General features: G+C 45.2%; 1 protein-coding gene across 2 annotated transcripts in view; it reads left to right on the top strand.

Annotated features, from left to right (window-relative positions):
- LOC117727973 (alpha-actinin-4-like) overlaps positions 1-20,057 on the top strand; it is a 46,770-nt gene that overhangs the window by 18,787 nt on the left and 7,926 nt on the right. Inside the window, exons 3-15 of one of the 2 annotated variants that reach the window (XM_034528552.1) lie at positions 8,939-9,053; positions 9,445-9,564; positions 12,286-12,372; positions 12,903-12,990; positions 13,808-13,886; positions 14,060-14,141; positions 14,990-15,075; positions 18,302-18,394; positions 18,530-18,655; positions 18,775-18,879; positions 19,018-19,165; positions 19,252-19,402; positions 19,622-19,730. In XM_034528552.1, the coding sequence (XP_034384443.1) occupies positions 8,939-9,053; positions 9,445-9,564; positions 12,286-12,372; positions 12,903-12,990; positions 13,808-13,886; positions 14,060-14,141; positions 14,990-15,075; positions 18,302-18,394; positions 18,530-18,655; positions 18,775-18,879; positions 19,018-19,165; positions 19,252-19,402; positions 19,622-19,730 (1,389 nt within the window). Of the gene's footprint in view, positions 1-8,938; positions 9,054-9,444; positions 9,565-12,285; positions 12,373-12,902; positions 12,991-13,807; positions 13,887-14,059; positions 14,142-14,989; positions 15,076-17,042; positions 17,129-18,301; positions 18,395-18,529; positions 18,656-18,774; positions 18,880-19,017; positions 19,166-19,251; positions 19,403-19,621; positions 19,731-20,057 lie in introns of both variants that reach the window. The other variant, XM_034528553.1, reaches the window with a different exon arrangement.

Here is a 20,057-nt window from a genome sequence, read left to right as displayed (position 1 = left end):
TTTTTGTTTTCTTTCTTTTTGCGCCATGCAGAGAAAAATAAATTATTTAAAGATGCATGTTTGTGTTTTTTTCTTTTCTTTTTCCCCCAACTGAAGTGGGTGGAGCCAGACAGTCGTGATTACACAAACATATCTGCTTTGTCTGCGACAACGGCCGATAAATGATGCAGACGGGGGGAGAAACATTCACATCTGGAAAGTAATAATCCATGACATTTGCATACAAATAGATCTGTTTTTGCCTCTCTTCCCTTCATTCCATCCTGGAATGAGTCCCAGTGTCTCAATAAATCTCTTTCTACCCCCTCAGCCGCCTCCTGCACAGAACTGTCAGCAAAGCATCGCAGATTATTTATCTTGAAGTGTTTTATTAGAAAAGCTGCATGGAAACTGCCCAATTTGAGTTCCAGCGTCGATGCGCTGAATAAATTACGGAACGGGCCTTTTGTGGTTATTGAAAACATTCACCCCGCATGACTGATGAGCCGTTTCCCTTCATCTTCCCGGATATTTCACGATTTAGACTCTGTTTTCTCTCGTAGGTTCTGGGATGGTTTTGTTTCCGGTTCTCGTCCTTCTCTACGACTGTTTATCCGCACAATCAGACACACGTGTAGCCGACGGCGCTGACTTCTGCAGCTTATGTGCGAATGCAGGATAACTTGAGTGTCTTGCTCGTCAGCCAGCTGATGCTCACGGTCAAGATGCTTATCCACAGTATTTGTCTCCAGGACTTTAAGTTTGCTCAATGAACTCTGGCTCTGGGTGGTATATTCCTTCACGGACTCTTCCGGCTTATTGCTTCACGGCAAGTTACACCGATTACCTTTTTTAAGGAGCAGCGATTTCTAACCATGGCACTTTTTTATTTGTTGAGCCGGAGGGATCCCACATACTTTGGAGGATTAATGCCCAGATTAATCTCTGGGCGATTTTTCTTGTCTGTGAATGTACATGCGGTGGATTGTTTTAGTGACGTACATTCAGTCCAATCTCTAATAAAGACATGAGATATATATATATATATATATATATATATATATATATATATATATTATTAATAATAATAAATGCAGTAGGTTAAGAAACGTGTGTCTTTTGTGGTGGACAGTGTCAACATACCGTGATGCAACACGGGTGCAGTCTGGGCCCAAAGTCCCCAGCAGTTTGTATTGATACACAGCAGAACCTCACCATGTTGAAATATGCCATCTCAGGTTACATTGCACCTCTGGCTCTGTTATACTAGTGACTTCACGACTCAAGTGTGATTCACGTACACTTAAAAACCCTGGGCGGTTCAGTCCCTACCAGTCCCCTTCAGCCTTTGAGCCAAGAGGAGAATGAAACCGACAGCTTTTTAAAACATCCAGGTTGAACTTTAACGTTAGCCAGCAGCTAAAATGTGACGAGCGCAATCACCCAAAAAAGTGCCCTGTCTTTAATTCAAGTAAATTACAGGGCAGCAGGCGAATACAATTGTTGATCACTGTGGTAATATTCTGACTTATCACATAGCCAGTGTGTGTCTGTCCTTTTTTTAAGAGCGAGGGCGCTAATCCTAAAATAGGACCCACAAGGTGTCTGTTGGTGGAGGTGCAACCCGACCCTGACGGCAACAAAGAGGCATAAATAAATGAACAAATGACCCCACCGCTCCTCCTCCTCCTCCCCCCTTATTTCCTCTCCTCACTCTTCACCTTTTTAAGTCCCCCCTCATAAAACACTAGCTATTCACTCAAATCCAGCAGCTGATTAGTTCATACTGTGGCAGGTAACCGGTCATGATTCATCATTCATGAAGATTTATATCTTTTTTTTAAAAATCTAAAATTGTCAAAACAAGTCGTCTTTTCTTGCCTATGACGTGTGCTTACATAAACTAGTACCAACCAATAATATTATGACATCCACTCATGGATCAGTCAAATCAAATGGCGCCACAGTCCTCTAGCACCGTATCCAAGCCCGCCCACTTTTCTTTTTGTCATGCAATGAAATGCAAAGGATTATATTTGAAATCTTCTCCAAACATTACGTTTCACTTGGGAACACGTGCCGGCACAGAAGTTAAAGGCGCTCAAACTTCCGTTTCTCTCACGGAATATGTTTATGTAACTCTGTTCATCTGGTCACATGACATCTATTCTTCTGTCCATCCGGGGAGAGGGATCCTCCTCTGTTGCTCTCCTGAAGGGTTCTTCCATTTTTCCCCTGAAAGGTTATTTTTCTATTTCTTGGGAGTTTTTCCTGATCCGATGTGAGGTCAAAGGTCAGGGATGTCGTATGTGTACAGATTGTAAAGCCCTCTGAGGCAAATTTGTGATATTGGGCTGTACAAAATTAACAGAATTGAATTGAGTTTTATTCAAAGTCGGCTTTAGTGCACTTCACTGTTTTCACAACATTGTTTGGAGATTAAAGTCGACCAAATCAACTCGTACTCTAACTTAAATCGGCTGGGAGAAACTTAAATTTCGTCTCGTTTTGGCCCTTTGGACTAAAGTGCCGTGTTTCCGAGCACCAGAGTCCCCGGTGGACCCGGTGGAGCCCACGACTTGAGTTAAAATGTACTATATAGAAACAGCCAAGGTCATGTGGAGGCGGCAGGAATAAACAGACTGTTTTCAGAACCACTGAGAAAGCTCCTCACCTTTTAACTTTAATTACATTTGTCACATTTGTCATCCCTCTCTTCCTCCCTGTTGGCTCATTCATCACGTTTCCACTTCCTCTCATCCTCCTCCTCATCTCCCCTGCCTTCTGCATTTCCTCTCCCTAATCCTCCCTCTCCTTTTTTGCTTCTGTTAGCTGCTTCATACATTCCACCTCTTTCCGGAGAGCCGAGCGTCGGCCGGTTGAAAAATGCTCCGCGTTAAGCTTGTTGACTCTGATAATAGCATATCTGAAGGGCATGAGGCCGGCCAAGGAGCACACGGCAATTACATGTTTGTCAGCTCCCTCTGGGAGGTGGGTGTGTGCTCACCATTTAAGCAAGCACTACTTTACTGACTACCTGTCAGCACATGAAGCAAGAGGGAGGTGTGTGTGTCTGCCGTCCAGACTTGAGAGGGTAATGAGACCAGAACAAACCTGCAGCAGAGCACCATTTTTCACATGACGTTAACGTCCGGCAAATAATGTGTGTACTTTTTTATTCTTCTCACCGGTTTAGCTGGAGGCTGTTTTTTTTCTTCCTCATCCTCCTTCAGCCCCTCCGTTGTAACACACATGAACCCTGAAGCCCTCCAGGTCCCTGTACACCCCCCCCCAGAGGGACGGTGTCGTGTTCCTCTGGAGAGGCGCAGCAGCGCTCCAGTAGCAGGCCCCCGCGTATCCAGTTACAACGGGGCCGCATGGATCCACAGTGCGGTGGAATCTATTTCCTAGTGTGCGCTGTGTCTAGATTTCCGTTCCGACTCGGCGTCGTCGTGGAAAGAAGGCGTCACGATGTCCATTTCTCAAAGTCGAGGGGCGAGGAATCTTTTTGAAGATGTGGTGTTTGCTTTGACTTAATGGAGTCCAGTTGTGACTGAAATTTGAAACGTGGAGATGAACTTTTGATGCATGTGGGAGACTTGGTCTTCTCCCTGTATGTTGACGCACAAGGAAACCGACGCGTCCTCTGCAGCGTCTGTAGCCAAAGACGGTTAGCGTAGCCTACATGCACGCCACGGCCCCATTTTATAATGTTTGTTTTTTAATCGCCGTTCCCCTCAGAATACGAGGCCTTGTATCAGTCCAGGCCTGCATGGTTTTGGTCCGGTGCAGCCGGCCCAGTCCAGTACGGCTCCGTCCAACGTTCCTTGAGGTTGTAGGACTCTGCCAGCAGGTCCCATAACACTCCTTTAACCAGCAGTGCACATCTTGCCATCTGCAGCAGTTTTTACATTACGTCGTCGTGCCACGTCCGTATTCACCTCCACACAACAGGACTACGTTTACATGCACTAAATATTCCGCCTTGTTCCCCTTATTCTGAAGAATACAAGATGGCTTTCACTTGTGAATTGTGTTTTGGATTATATATTTCTGATGCCATTTTGGCTCCTCTTTTTAATATTTGTCTCGAAGGTTTTTTTTTTTTCTCCAAACCGCAATCTCAAAAAGCTGCAAACTGTCACGCTGCAATAGTTTGAAAGGAAGTGACAAGACGTCTTCTGTGTCAACGAGCAGTGAGATATGAAACCGTTACTTTTATTTCGCTACATTTCCCAACTGGGCTGTGGTAAGAAAGTAGGTTTTTGCAGCGTGCGTGTACGTGTGTGTGTGTGTGTGTGTGTGTGTGGGCGATTCTGAGAATACATCTTGAGGAAGACCTTGAAAAAGATGTGCGACTTGAAAGCGTGAGAGCTTTTGGACTTGTGAGAAGTTTGTTGTCAGTGTCAGCGTACGGTCATCCCAAGTTTCATGACACTGTCTTCAAGAGGTGCATGTAGTCCTTGTGTCGCCATCTTGTTTTTTCGGAACCAGAAGTGAGTTAAGTAGTCTAAACATTCTTAGGCGACCGAAATGTTACAAATTAACTTTCATGAGCTGAAAACGCACCGTGAAAGGGGTTTGAGTTTTAAGATGACAAACACAAACTTCGTAAGCGGATAACGCCATGGTAGCGACCTGTCAATCATGAGCTAGCCCCGCCCGAAAGCACAACTAAAAATTTTAAGAATAAATTTAAATGGACTAAAATGGTGCAGTTGCAACAAAATATGACTTAATCACGTTTACCTGTTCAATGTTTCTTGTTTGTTTTTTCCATTTTTTTATAATTTAAAAGCTGAGAGAAATGTTTACTGATCATCAGTTGCACCAGCAGAAAGACAGCAATACGGATATGAAGAGAAAGTAAAAATGTTTCAATTAAAAAAACTATAATAATGGAATTGGAAACTATACAAGGAGTTAACGTGTCAAATTAATAGCTGACTGTTCAAGAGTGACACAAAGCAAGCAGCAGAAACAACAGGCTGTCAGTGTGTGGAGTTGCTCTAAGAGTGAGCTCATTGGCTCTGGCAAGAGTGTGTGTGAACTACCACACACTCTCACACACACACTGCTGACGTGCAGAGACGGCACAAGGACAATAACATTGTGTTCAACGTGGCTCATTCCTCCCAGGTGTAGCAAGACGCACCCTTATCTGTGTGCGTGCATACATGTGTACATGTACCCTTAAGAATACATACAATTAGGTTGACTATGGTCAGAGGATTGCACTTGCATCGAGACGTTGGGTGTGGTAAGAACTGGTGAAATGGAGTTGAAGTGAGCAACACAGGTATACGATGGGTGGGTAGTGGAACTTTGATTCTTGTGTCGCTCAAGCACATTCCTGTCCAAGGTGTGTGTGTGTGTGTGTGTGTGTGTGTGTGTGCACGCACAGAAAAGGGGCGGGCAGCATCAGTCTATGTAACTGTGTTTTCACCGTTTCAAACTGGTGGTTTACTCGTGTGTTTTTATGTGTGCGTGCACATTTTAAAGCTCTTTGAAACGGCTATCTGAACCTTGACCTTTTGATCTCTGTAGAGCCCATCAGAGTTGAAGGGGGGAGGGGCCACACTGGGAGAGAGAGGGGGGGGGAGAGATCAAACGGCTGACCCCAGTAGACCCCGTTAGGCTCCGTCTGTTTCCACACCCTGGCGGCTGTATATCTGCCACGGAAGGCGGACACACGTTGGACGACTTAACCTTTTCCAAACAAGAAAGGGATGTCTGACGGAGGAGGGGCTGCTCAAGGGGCTGTTGGGAATCGCTATCGCCGTTGTTTTGGTCAATATCGAGGCCGCCGTTATGCATTGAACTTGGAAACGTCATGCATCCAGAAAGACGGCCATGATTCAAGTTAAAGGAACATGTCACCCCAGGAATCAGCGTCTAGTGCTATTTAGGAGTAAATATGCCCGGCCAGCACCCGGGTAGAGCGTCCACTGCAGAATTTAATACAGTCCAATAAAGTCCTAAAGGTCCAGCTCTAGTGGTTCATTTTAATCTGAGGTTCCTTCATCACTTGTGTGTGCCGTAATGCTGCTTTTGATGAAGATTTTCTGTTTAATCGTATTAAACAAAGATGTAAGAATTGGCAGCTCGGACCCCTAATAGTTGAAACGCGTGAAGACTCGTCCTACTGCGATGCAGAGTGACGCTGCAACAGAAATCTCAACGAGGCACGAGTCCACATAAACTTTCAGATGACAGACCGTCCCATTCATGGGCGTCCTGGTAAAAACAAAAAAATGTGAACAATATTTTGGCTTTACGAGTGTTGGGGCGTGTAAAATTGCCTAAAAGCAGCTCTGAGTCCTAAAGGTCCAGCGGTGACCTCAAGCGGCGCGATCGGAGCCTACGCGTGCATCCACACACATGCAATGCGCTGTTAACCGCTACGTGTATATGTATGTATGTATATATATATATATATATATATATATATATATAGCACCATGTTAAACTAGTGTCAAAATGCACATTATATACCAGGCGCGTGCACGTCTTATGAACAGTATTTGGGAGAACGCGCACATGACCATTTTCTGGCTCGTGTGAAGTCCCGTTTGATAGACTTGCATCAACCAGCTGCCGATGTGTTTTGTACAAAGGGAAGTAAAGGTCGGTTGGCCTATCTTGTCCGAGATATCGCACGATGTGGTAGTCAACATGCTGCACCTGACGCCGTCTTTGTTTCTGCTGTCAAGAAATCGTCAACCAGAATAGTCATAGCTGCATTCTCTAGTGGTTCAGTCTCCATCTGAGCTGCCTTCTCTCTGTGTGTGAGAACACACGGGCTACTCCCAAGCTCTGACGAAGCCGGGCTGAAGTGCCCTCGAGCAAGATGCTCAGCGGCTGGCAGTTCTGAACTCTGAGGGCGCGGGCTGGGAGCCGTGCGATCCGAAGCCTCGTAAAGTTCCTGCAGGTCTGGGCCCGTCCCGACTCCCAGTGGCAGCGCTCCTGTTGGGACAGAGCGGCTGCTCTCCGACACGCTTTCACCGTCCTAAACTTGTGGGGTTGTTTTTTTAAACAATGTCCAAACACGCAGAAACACCACCACCATCGCCATCATCGTCATCATCATCATTCTTCACCTCGCTCCGCCCGGCTTTATGTAACAATTCCAAACAAGATTTGTTTTTCTTCAAAATTGGAGATATTCCTTGTGTTCATTTGGTGATCCATCACCAGATACACCTCCTTATTTTGGAACATGCAGTCTGTTGCATCATGGTGACGTTGGTAAGAGTTTGTGAGATCTGGCCACACTCTTCTATCCAAATATAGGTCCTTTCATATCTCTGACGATACATAACACCATATAGCACTGGTCACTCAACAGATAACCTTTCTCTTTTTATTCTCTTGAGTAAAAAAAAAAGAAGAAAAATTAAAGGTTCTGAGTATTTTTCTCACGTAAATAAGAACTTTGGTGCAAAATGAACATAACGGTGAAATAATGGATTAGAAATAATATCAATTCAGGTTTAGTCCATATCTTATTTAAACAGACAATGATATTACATATTACATATCATTGTCGCAAAAGCAGTGCATGAATGCATTTTACTGCAGACGTTACGGCCCGTAATGATTTCTACACGCCTGAATCAACTTCATAACCTCGCTGGTTATTAAATTGTTGGCGTAGTTTTTTTTAATTTTTCATTACTGCGTTCAGACCGGCTCTGTTTACATTCGGTGTCATTGCGATGTGTTGGACGTGTAACGGGATGGCGTCACGATTCATTACCATCGTACACGGGGGGAGTGGGGGGGGCTTCACTACGTTTTATTCCGTTTCTTCAGTTGTCGTAAACTTACAAATAAAACATTTCAATGTGTTTTGACTGTCTGTATCGTCCAGCCCCAGTTGTATTCTGCCCCTCCCCTCCCCCAAAATTAGATTTTTTAAATACATATAATTTTATTTTCTAAAAAAAGCAGCCCAAACTCGATGTATTGTAGAAGTTTTCTGATGCTCACAAAGCGGAGGATTCGTTCATCTTTATAGAAGTTAGTCGGTGACACTGATTGTCTCTGTTGAACTAAGCTGGAACTTCCTGTCACTGCAGTGCCACTTCCTGCTGCATTGTCGTTAACTCTGTGTGGTAGAGGGCATTGTCTTTCTGCTCTGCCCCCTAACTTTGTCCGTCCGTACGTTTGTTTATGTGAAATGTATCTCCCCTCCCTCCCTCCTCAGTGTATGCAATGGTCCACTGTTAATTGTGTGTGTGTGGGGGTTGGTATTGGCTGGTCTGGGGGAGGGACACCCACACACACACACACCCACACACCCACACACACACACACACACACACACACACACACACAGACACACACAGAGGGTTGCTGAAGGGTGCTATTATCCAGGAAGCTCAATGGGCGCTTTGTGGCTGTGGGCCGAGGACGGGGGGGAGGGGGGACTGCCCCCCGTCATAATGTTTGAACACACAGCCCAGGAGAGAGGTGGTGAAAGAGGGCAAGGGTCAATAGATACGCGCTCCCTTCCATCGGTGATCGTTGGCGATCAGCAAATCAGTAACATTTGATCACGCGGCATCTCTAAAAGTTAAATTTGCTCCCTTTTCTTTCCGATCCGCGACTGTAACCCCGAACAAGAAAAGAAACGTAGATTTCAAGCAGCTGTTGATGTGATATTTGTGCTGCTTGTGAAAGTGTAAATGGTTCTTTGATGTCACTGGCTGTCCTTGTTTCTAAACTTTAGGTATTGTATTATAACATCTGTCTCCTCCCCCTTTTTTTCTGCTACTTCCTGTCTTATCAAAAGCGACTCCCTGACCTTCCTTCCCGTCCATTGAATTTAATTTTCTTTCATTCTCTATTTCAAAGTGGTGTATTGTGGTAAGAGCTGGAAAAACAAAACGGAACAAAAACGGGCTCTGAATAATCACCGTGTGCCTCCTGTTTCTGTTCCCTCTCCATCGTGCAGACGTTCACGGCGTGGTGCAACTCCCACCTGAGGAAGTCCGGCACGCAGATCGAAAACATCGAGGAGGACTTCAGGGATGGGCTCAAACTCATGCTGCTGCTGGAGGTCATCTCAGGTAACTCACCTGGAGCTCCTCAAAAGTGAATATCTACTGACTAGCAGGTTGCCAACAGAAGTCTGATAATATAGAAGTCTATGAGAAAATAACCTCACGCACTTAAAGAAACATGGGGAAGCTGCTATAGATCTGTCGCTGTATGACCACAGGCCTCCCCTGGGGTTGACTAGCAGGTTGTAGCTCAGCAGATCCTCATATAAATTGCCATAACACAGTCTGGCTTCCTCCTTCACGTTCACTTTCTGCCTTGAGCGACGCCATCGTCCCCTGCGTAACTCTAACTGCCCTGACGGAGTGTGTTTTTTTTTGCTGACCCTGTGGAAACATGCTCGGCTCTCGTCACCACAGGAGCTAACGTGTGTGTGTGTGTGTGTGTGTGTGTCCACAGGCGAACGGTTACCCAAACCTGAGCGAGGAAAGATGAGGGTGCACAAGATCAACAATGTTAACAAAGCCCTGGACTTCATCGCCAGCAAAGGAGTCAAGCTGGTCTCTATTGGAGCCGAGGGTGAGCATTTAAAATCAGACCTCTGGTAAAACTACGTCATCATCCACCTCAGTTAGGACTTGTGACCAAGAGGAAAAAGGAGCTTTCGCTTTGTTTTCATCCAGCGACAGGAAATCTAGACATGGTTGAGTTCAAAACAGGGCTGTCAAAGCTTTTTTTAATTTGGCTTCAGATTATTCTTTTAATATTGAATATCTGGCAACCAAATCCAATATTTGTTTATTGTGTCCCTCATAAGACAGCTGCACAGCATAATGATACCAACATGTAATATCTCACACAAATACATTACACTTAGTAAATTAATTTCAATCAGGACAGGGTAACAGCTCTCTTTAAGGAGCACAGAACCTGCCCTGTCTCTTTAAGAACACAGAACCTGCCCTGTCTCTTTTAGAACACAGAACCTGCCCTGTCTCTTTAATGAGCACAGAACCTGCCCTGTCTCTTTAAGGAGCACAGAACCTGCCCTGTCTCTTTAAGGAGCACAGAACCTGCCCTGTCTCTTTAAGGAGCACAGAACCTGCCCTGTCTCTTTAAGAACACATGACCTGCCCTGTCTCTTTAAGGAGCACATAACCTGCCCTGTCTCTTTAAGGAGCACAGAACCTGCCCTGTCTCTTTAAGGAGCACAGAACCTGCCCTGTCTCTTTAAGAACACATGACCTGCCCTGTCTCTTTAAGGAGCACATGACCTGCCCTATCTCGTTAAGAACACATGACCTGCCCTATCTCGTTAAGAACACATGACCTGCCCTGTCTCATTAAGAACACAGAACCTGCCCTGTCTCTTTAAGGAACACAGAACCTGCCCTGTCTGTTTAAGGAGCACAGAACCTGCCCTGTCTCTTTAAGGAGCACATAACCTGCCCTGTCTCTTTAATGAGCACAGAACCTGCCCTGTCTCTTTAATGAGCACAGAACCTGCCCTATCTCTTTAAGGAGCACAGAACCTGCCCTGTCTCTTTAAGGAGCACAGAACCTGCCCTGTCTCTTTAAGGAGCACAGCACCTGCCCTGTCTCTTTAAGGAGCACAGAACCTGCCCTGTCTCTTTAAGGAGCACAGAACCTGCCCTGTCTCTTTAAGAACACATGACCTGCCCTGTCTCGTTAAGAACACATGACCTGCCCTGTCTCATTAAGAACACAGAACCTGCCCTGTCTCTTTAAGGAACACAGAACCTGCCCTGTCTCTTTAAGGAACACATGACCTGCCCTGTCTCTTTAAGAACACATGACCTGCCCTGTCTCTTTAAGAACACATGACCTGCCCTGTCTCATTAAGAACACAGAACCTGCCCTGTCTCTTTAAGGAACACAGAACCTGCCCTGTCTCTTTAAGGAACACAGAACCTGCCCTGTCTCTTTAACAACACAGAACCTTCATAGAAGTCTGAGAACTTTAAGACGAAGAACCTGCACTGTCTCTTTAAGAACACAGAACCTGCTCTGTCTCTTTAAGACCACAGAACCTTTTTTCCATAACTAAAATGTCTTCACGTTTTGAGCATTTAGTTATTAGGTCTTTAATCATTGCAGCTCGAACATAACTTTGTTGTACTGAATGTGCTTCACTCGGTTTGCACATCAGAAGGTGAGACACCTCCCTCTCTGTGTGTCCTCCATCCTGTCATGGAGGACACACATCCAGGGCAACTGTATCACACTGCTGTGTGTGTGTGTGTGTGTGTGTGTGTGTGTGTGTGTGTGTGTGTGTGTGTGTGTGTGTGTGTGTGTGTGTGTGTGTGTGTGTGTGTGTGTGTGTGTGTGTGTGTGTGTGTGTGTGTGTGTGTGTGTGTGTGTGTGTGTGTGTGTGTGTGTGTGTGTGTGTGTGTGTGTGTGTGTGTGTGTGTGTGTGTGTGTGTGTGTGTGTGTGTGTGTGTGTGTGTGTGTGTGTGTGTGTGTGTGTGTGTGTGTGTGTGTGTGTGTGTGTGTGTGTGTGTGTGTGTGTGTGTGTGTGTGTGTGTGTGTGTGTGTGTGTGTGTGTGTGTGTGTGTGTGTGTGTGTGTGTGTGTGTGTGTGTGTGTGTGTGTGTGTGTGTGTGTGTGTGTGTGTGTGTGTGTGTGTGTGTGTGTGTGTGTGTGTGTGTGTGTGTGTGTGTGTGTGTGTGTGTGTGTGTGTGTGTGTGTGTGTGTGTGTGTGTGTGTGTGCTGGAGGACCGTGACCTCTATTCCTACTTTATCGTGTCATTCTTGCCACATGACACTGCTGATACTGATCGCCATTGAACTCAAAGTTGCCCAAAATACTGCACTGCTAAACACGCGCACACACAGTATGTGTGGCCTTCTCTGAAAGCAGCCCACTAAAGGTCATCTACTGGAAACTAACTAGAGACAAACGCTGACATAGAAGAGGAAAGAATTGAGGGATGGTGGTGACGGAGGACGACGTCCTCCAGAAACATTTCAATCTTAAAGGAATACTTCATCCCCAAAATAATAATTTGTATATCAGCTACTCACCCCGTATGACCTTGAATTCTGGAAGAAAACTACATTTGTATGCCTCCTTGGTGAACGGAGAATCCAAAAACAAAGGAAAGTCTCCATGAATTGATGTAAAGGCAGCATAACTATATCAAATCATTAGTTTCAGTTAACGGAGTGCACAGTGGTTGATGTTGTTCATTCAGACAGAACGTGCAGACGTGTATGTATGTTATGGCATTATTAGATGAAATAACAAGGCGGTTGATTATTGACTATTTTTTTATTTCAGAAATCGTGGACGGAAACGCCAAGATGACCCTGGGAATGATCTGGACCATCATCCTCCGCTTCGCCATCCAGGACATCTCCGTAGACGGTACGACTTCTTGTGGCGTCTTCGCATCAACGCATGTTTCTTTGTTTTGAGCAGATAGTAGTGTGTGGTTTGATTCATGTTGCGGAGACCTCTCGTTGTTACCATGGTGATTGTTTCATTTATCATCACCTCTGTTGCGCATGCGTCTCCTTTCTGTGAGGGGGTTTGTTAACTTGGTGCAACTTCAAAGGTTCATCTCATTCAATCCAAGCAATGCTTGGTTATTGAAATTAAATATTTATTTCCATTTATAAAATCTGTTTAATTTTTTCTGAATCCACAAAAGGAAATGTCAGAACAAGTTTCTTGCTCTCCGTATTTGCATTTCTTCATGTTTGTTCGGGCACCCGCAGTAAACGACATTTCTCACTCCTCGGACAGACTTGATATTTAACACGCATCACAAAACCTCCCTGCCAGAGCAGCGCTCCTATAAATACAATAAGAGGTTGACTAAATGTGATGAAGATACTTTTCCTTCTAATCCTCCTCTTCCTCCTCTGACGCTAACTTCTTCCTCCTCATTGCAGAAACTTCTGCGAAGGAGGGTCTCCTCTTGTGGTGCCAGAGGAAGACCGCTCCCTACAAGAATGTCAACGTGCAGAACTTCCACATCAGGTAACACGCACACACACACACACACGCACACAATGAATGACTAAAGTTCCAGATTAATGAAACATACATAATCCGGTTGATCCCGCTGTTCGGTTCTCCGGCTCCATGGCGTTGGCCCGTTCGGCTTCACTGCCAGTGGACGGGCCAGCCCTCCACATGACTAACAATATGGTTATAGTTGTTATTAATAAGAACTCTGGTGGTGGCGGCAGTAAATAAAGGATCAGCATTGTCAATAGTGTGCTACACACAGATACAGACACTCTCCCAGGTCCTGGCGCAGCCCGTGGTGGTGGATACTGAGTGTTTGCCTCGATAGGCCACTGTCAATGCTGAATGAGAGAGCTCAGTGCTGTCACTGGACTCCTAACGTGTAACAAGGTCGCCCCCTGTTGGAGAAACTGGAAATGTTTCACTTCTCTGAAGGCGTCCAAAGCCACTACGCCACTGTTGGGGAAATGTGACCTGCATGTGTTTGTACATTCAGGAAATAATAAAATATGTGAAGCTGTATTAAAGCGCATCCAAAGTTCGAAATAACTTGGTTTTAATTATCATTACTTTACTCGAGGCCAAGCAAAGAGCAGGTCAAAGATAAGACCAGGGTTCATACGGTCATGAAAAACCTGGAAAAGGCATGAAAATCAAATGTAAAAACAGGACAACACCAGACTTCAATCCTTTATTATGTGTTACAGGCTAGTCGGCCATTTGGCTGTAGTCTTCGCGGTGCGTTCAAGTGCAACTTTTTAGGCTTTAGGCGTGCCGTATGTTATCGTCCTCGCCTCACACGCTGATCACCCGTTCTCTCCAACAGCTGGAAGGACGGTCTCGCCTTCAACGCTCTGATCCACCGACACAGACCGGATCTCATCGATTACGACCGTCTCAGAAAGGTAGAGACATGCACACACGCACACGCACACGCACACGCACACACACACACACAGTCTTTGCATGTTGTGACGCAAGTTTAAAATGACCACTAATCAAAAACTTGCTAATAAAAAGACAAACAAAACAAAAACAATCATGAATTTGTCTTCTGACGCTGTGATTGGTTGTCTAGGACGACCCGGTGACCAATCTGAACAACGCCTTCGAGGTGGCTGAGAAGCACCTGGACATCCCCAAGATGTTGGACGCAGAAGGTAGCTTCTTCCGTTTCCTGTGTGATGCCTTGTTGTTGTTGTAGTAGTATGGTCCTGCTGTGTGTGTGTGTGTATGTGTGTGTGTACTGTAATCCACTCTACTGTTGTCAATGAGTGACGTGCACACAACAAGGGGACTGTGATGCAAGTGGGCAGTACTCTGTAATTTTACAGCCCTTATATTATTACATTTGTGAAGTACTCGTATTAGTTTTCAGCTGCGATTAGTCTATATGCTAATAAACCAATGTGTTGACGTTTACTTTAGAGCTGCCACAATTAATTGATTAGTTGTCAAATGTAAAATTAATTGGCAACTATTTTGATAATCGCTTAATCGGTTTTAAGTGATTAATAAAAATCAAGGAGATTCCAGCTTCTGAGACGTGAATATTTTCTGGTTTAATTACTCCTCTGACAGTAAACTGGACACCTTTTTGAGTTGCGGACAAACGCATTTAAGGACGTCATCGTAGACATTTTATAGACCAAACGGCTAATTGATCAATCAAAAAGATTAATTTATAATGAAAACAATCGCTGAATTTGATTACTGCCTCACTTCCATTGCAGTCACAGTGCTCTCCAAATGCATTATGTCAGGCTCTGTCATTTTCAGGACCGATGAAGCCCCTCCCCCTAGAGGATGTTTCTTTGCAGTACTAAATATTGTTGTTCTAAAATATCCCACTTACCCACAAAATGAAGTTATGTCCTGTCTGGCTGTGTGTGTATAATAAGTGAGTGCATGTCCCTACACGTGTGTCCTGTGCTGTGTATAATCGCCTCTGTCTTGCCTGTATCTGTGTGCGTGTCTTCATAATCACGATCTCCCCCCCCCCCTATAGACATTGTGAACACTGCTCGTCCGGATGAGAAAGCCATAATGACTTATGTGTCCAGTTTCTACCATGCCTTCTCTGGAGCACAGAAGGTACCCTCTGACCCCCTGACCGTGACCCTTTAACCCGCCCCCCTCCTCGTTACTAACAAGGTGCTGCTTCCTGTCCAGCATGGCCTCAGTCTCTCCACAGCGCCGCTAGGCCCCCGAGCCTCAACAAGGACGCTGGATTGGTCGCGGACACAAACACACACAAGCTCGAATACTGTGGCCGACGCGGTCGATGTTCCATTTTATCCAAATGAGTCCGCAGTTTTTAGAATGAGTCTTTGTTAACGAGACCTTGGTGTTTGTCTTCAAAGATTCCTCCAGGATTTCATAAGATCAAGTAGTTCTAGCATTTACATTCAAATTCTAAATCAACATTCAAAATGCTGCGAAGCCTGTTTTTCCCCTGCATGTCTATTCCTTGTGTTTTAAAGCCGGTCTTCCTGCACAGTTGCAGATAAAGATCAGTGTACACTGATATCATCATTAATGTTATACAATCTGTAGAATACGATTCCAGCGGTGGCTGCAGGGGATTTGTTTCCGACTCGTGTGTGTGTGAGCCAAACATTTCCAATAACTTGCAAAGTCCAAATGTCAACATCGATATCAAAACGGGATGCAGTCATTTCCAAAATGCACAACGTGTTTTTATCAAATGAAATATTCAGCTTCAATCCATATTTGTTGCCTTGTAGCCTCAAACACATTTTTCATTGTGTTAAAAAACAACAGGAAGCCACTTGATGCGTCTCTTGTTCCTCTAATTAATTTTCTGGCTCACTCAGGACTTGTTTGTGAGCCAGTGCCGTCTCCGGAGACGTGCGTGTGAACTCGTTCCATGTGCAGCCGGTTCTCCTTGAAGGATTCACACAGTCAGACGCGATTAGACAAACTCGTAAATCTCCAGATTTACTGCTTTTGTCAGCGTTGTACAAATCACACGTAGTCCTGTTCACAACGCTTTTCATCATCATGGCTGTCAGTCTGTTGACACATTTGAGAAAGGTAACTATTACGTCATAGGTTAGGTGTAAAAAAAACATGTTTAAACTTTTAAGCATTTTCTGCTGGATTAACATTAGAATTGTTAATGTTTTGCTGTTTTTACGAATGAATTTAATACATTTCAGATTAATAAGATTTCTAAACTTCAAACCTGGAGCTGTTGATTACTCTATTGTTTAGTATTGCTTTGTAAAATGTCAAATATTGAACCCTACGCTTTCCCCCAAAAAAGGTTTACCTAAGGTTGTGACGAATAAACCACAAGAAAATGGTAATATTCTATGCCTAGGACTTTTATTGTGAAAGGTGCGAGCAGAAGTAGTGGATCTGGTATGTGCTGCCTTTGTTGAAAAGAGTAAAAAATAAATGTTGCTGTCATGGTTGGCATATGGGAGTAGAGGCTCCAGAAATACTTGTAGAACTCGACCCTAATTTGTGGATGCCTTCATTAGCCGTGCGAAGGCTCCAAAACATCCACTTGGTTCTGGGGTTAAAAGTGTTGCTTTCTTGCCGCTTAATATTCACATTCTGTGGAAAGTACAGTTTAAGAAATGTTATTTTGGGAAACTTTCTGCCACGTGTTTTAAAACATTGAAATGAGGCAACGGCCCTCTTCACACTTTGAAATCCGCCCAAACGCACATTTCAAGGGCTTCGTTTAGCCGTCGATGTGTGTTTGTGTCCCGGTCTTGAACGTACGGCTCCAGTGTCCTTCCGCTCACTTCAAGAGGACACGCGTCCTCCCTCTGACATCGCTCCTCCTGCCATCAGTGTGTGTGTGTGTGTGTGTGTGTGTGTGTGTGTGTGTGTGTGTGGGGGGGGGTGGTAATAGGAGGAACCTGAAGCTGTGGACCTAAAGAGGGAGCCCAACCCTCACACTCTCCTCCTGCAGGGAGCGAGCACCACGTAGCTTTGGGTAGCTTTGGCTTCACGCTCTCTCTCTCTCTCTCTTTCTGGTTCCCTTCTTTCGCCAACCTCTCTCTGTCCTGCTGGGTGATGCGTAGACATCGTGGGTACGCTGCGGCCGGATGAGAAGGCCATAATGACCTATGTATCCTGCTTCTATCACGCCTTCTCTGGTGCACAGAAGGTGAGCTTTTCACTCCTTTTAAGACTCACATTAACACTTCAATGCAGCAACATAAAAAAAAAAACAGGGTTTCCATCAGTCGTGATGTGTTTTTTATTTATTTATTCCAGACAGTTAAAACACTGGTCAATTTCCTGAGGGGAATGTAGGTGATCATCTAGTGTCAAAACAAAATGGGGCAAAACATGAATATACTGAAATGTTTTCCCAGCGTTTATTAGATGGAGATGCTTTAAATGGCTCCTCATTGGAAATGGATTTGGAAACCCAGAGAAAAGTCAGGTAGTATCAACAGATTAGGTGCATGATGGGAACTCTGACGACAACAACTGCTTTCTGATGCTTCTGTTTCCGTTTTCTCCGGACATCGACTGTGTTTCCCCCAAAGTGGATTTACCTTTTGGTCGGGGAGTAACTCCATTGTTTATTTACTTTTGCTCCTTAATGAAGCAAAAGGGAAACACTGGTCGATGTCCTCCAGTTTCTCTTCAGCTAATAACACCCCTCAACTCTAAATGTATGTTTTATTGTGTGATATTATTAGTTTAAAAAAAAATATATATATATATATATGGAATATATTAGTGTCGAGTTAGAAGTAAACATTTCAACTTCATGTAGGATGAAGTAAATAGAAAGTTAGTCGTTTAATCCACGTGTCAAAGTCCTGTGTACTGTGTTTGTTTTATTCCAGCGGTACGGTAGTGTAATATCCTAGGCAGACCTACCGATGTGGACTACAGCTACATGAACCTGTAACTAGATGTATGGACTTGACTCCCGAGTTGTGACGGGAGACGCATGGAGCTTTAAAACAAAGATTGATTTTTTTCTTTTTGCCACATTTAAACTAACCATCAGCTGTAGCATGATTTTATTCGCCCGATCCATTCGACTTCAATTTGTTTGCGTTAATTTGCACTTTTCTTTAACAACGTGTGCCCTTATGGTTAGATGTATTCCTATTCACTGCCTGTGTGTGGAGTGTGTAATCACAAATTAGGAAAGTAACAGCTCTGACTTATTAAAACGCTCGTAATAAAATCGACGAGCCGGAGAGCTTGTGTGTGTGTTGTTTTTCAAGTTTTAAGTGCAGCTTCAGTGAGCGGACTCAATGTCACAGCGTTTCATCCAATCACTGCGAGCGCCACTCACCACTCTGCTTCCCGATAGGCCGAGACAGCCGCCAATCGCATCTGCAAAGTGCTGGCTGTCAACCAGGAGAATGAGCTAATGATGGAGGACTACGAGAAGCTGGCCAGCGAGGTGAGGACAACCCCCCCCCCCCCCCTCTTCTCTCTTCCTCCACATCCCACTTAACGTGTCACACGCGCCGGCACGCTTACCGGAAAGAACTTTGACCCCGAGTGTCCTGAACCCGTCTTCCTCTCTGCCTCCCAGCTGCTGGAGTGGATCCGTCGCACCATCCCCTGGCTGCAGAACCGGACCCAGGAGAAGACCGTGAACGACATGCAGGCGAAGCAGGAGGACTTCAGGGACTACCGCTGTGTCCACAAACCACCTAAGGTATGAGGAGCCCCTTCTGCAGGGCGTTGTCTTTAGATTAAACGGTGACCAGTCGAGGGCTCTTTGTCCGGACGCGGCCTGAATGTGTCCACTGACGCTTGTGAGCCTCCTCTCTTCAGGTCCAGGAGAAATGCCAGCTGGAGATCAGCTTCAACACTCTGCAGACTAAACTGAGACTCAGCAACAGGCCGGCCTTCATGCCATCAGAGGGACGCATGGTGTCTGTATGTACGCGGGGATCGTTCGCGTAACCCTTTTTTGTATAAAAATTGAGTTTTATCATCTGTAGAAAATATGCCTCTAATACAGAATAATTGTACTGCACCACGCTGTACTCAGTACCTCATGCTGTCTGCTCTCAGGACATCAACGGAGCGTGGCACACTCTGGAGGGAGCGGAGAAGGGCTACGAGGAGTGGATCCTCAGCGAGATCAGGCGCCTGGAGAGGCTGGAGCACTTGGCCGAGAAGTTCCACCAGAAGGCAGCCATCCACGAGTCCTGGACTGACGGTACGCGCAGGGTACACACACACACACACACACACACACACACACACACACAGGTGAATGGATGAAATAATTATATGTGCATGCAGGTAAGGAGGCCATGCTGACGCAGAAGGACTACGAGACCTCCACCCTGTCGGAGGTCAAGGCGTTGCTACGAAAACACGAGGCCTTTGAGAGCGACCTGGCAGCCCATCAGGACCGAGTGGAGCAGATCGCCGCCATCGCACAGGAACTCAAGTGAGGAAGTAGTGTGGAAAGGAAAAACAGCTCAGTGTGAAAACAATAGGCCCCAGAAAGCCAATGGGATTTTCTTTCATTGGATTATGTTTACGTTTACGATGCTAGTTTAGTTCCTGCAGCACTCTACATTTACTCTTCCTCTGTTGACCTGGATCATTGATCTGTGGTTCGAAGCGAGGGCTCTAAACTGTCCCCTCTGCTCTTGTGTGTTTCCAGCGAGCTGGACTACTACGACTCAGCCAGCGTCAACGCTCGCTGTCAGAAGATCTGCGACCAGTGGGACACCCTGGGAGCCTTCACCCAGAGCCGCAAAGAGTCCCTGGAGGTAACGTGTGTGTGTGATTACTTTGTGAACTCGAATGGCTCGTACAACATTCCACAATGTGTATCTTTAATCGCACTCAACATTTAGAGACAATATGGGCCAAAGTAACCCACTAGTGTGCCATTTGCCTGCATTGACATCCCACAGAAGACTAAAATCCGAGTCCAAGAGGCCATTTTACTGCCTAGAAATTAATAATGGGCGCACATGTTGGCAAGAGAAGTGTTATTTATCCACAGCTGTCCAGACGACTGAATTAAAACTGTTATCATTGTCTGGTTCATTATTAAAAAAACTACCTATTTCTCAAAGTAAGGTATGAAAATA

Source organism: Cyclopterus lumpus, chromosome 25, assembly GCF_009769545.1.
Source record: "Cyclopterus lumpus isolate fCycLum1 chromosome 25, fCycLum1.pri, whole genome shotgun sequence".
NCBI lineage: Eukaryota > Metazoa > Chordata > Actinopteri > Perciformes > Cyclopteridae > Cyclopterus > Cyclopterus lumpus.
This window is presented reverse-complemented; position numbering and strand designations above follow the sequence as displayed.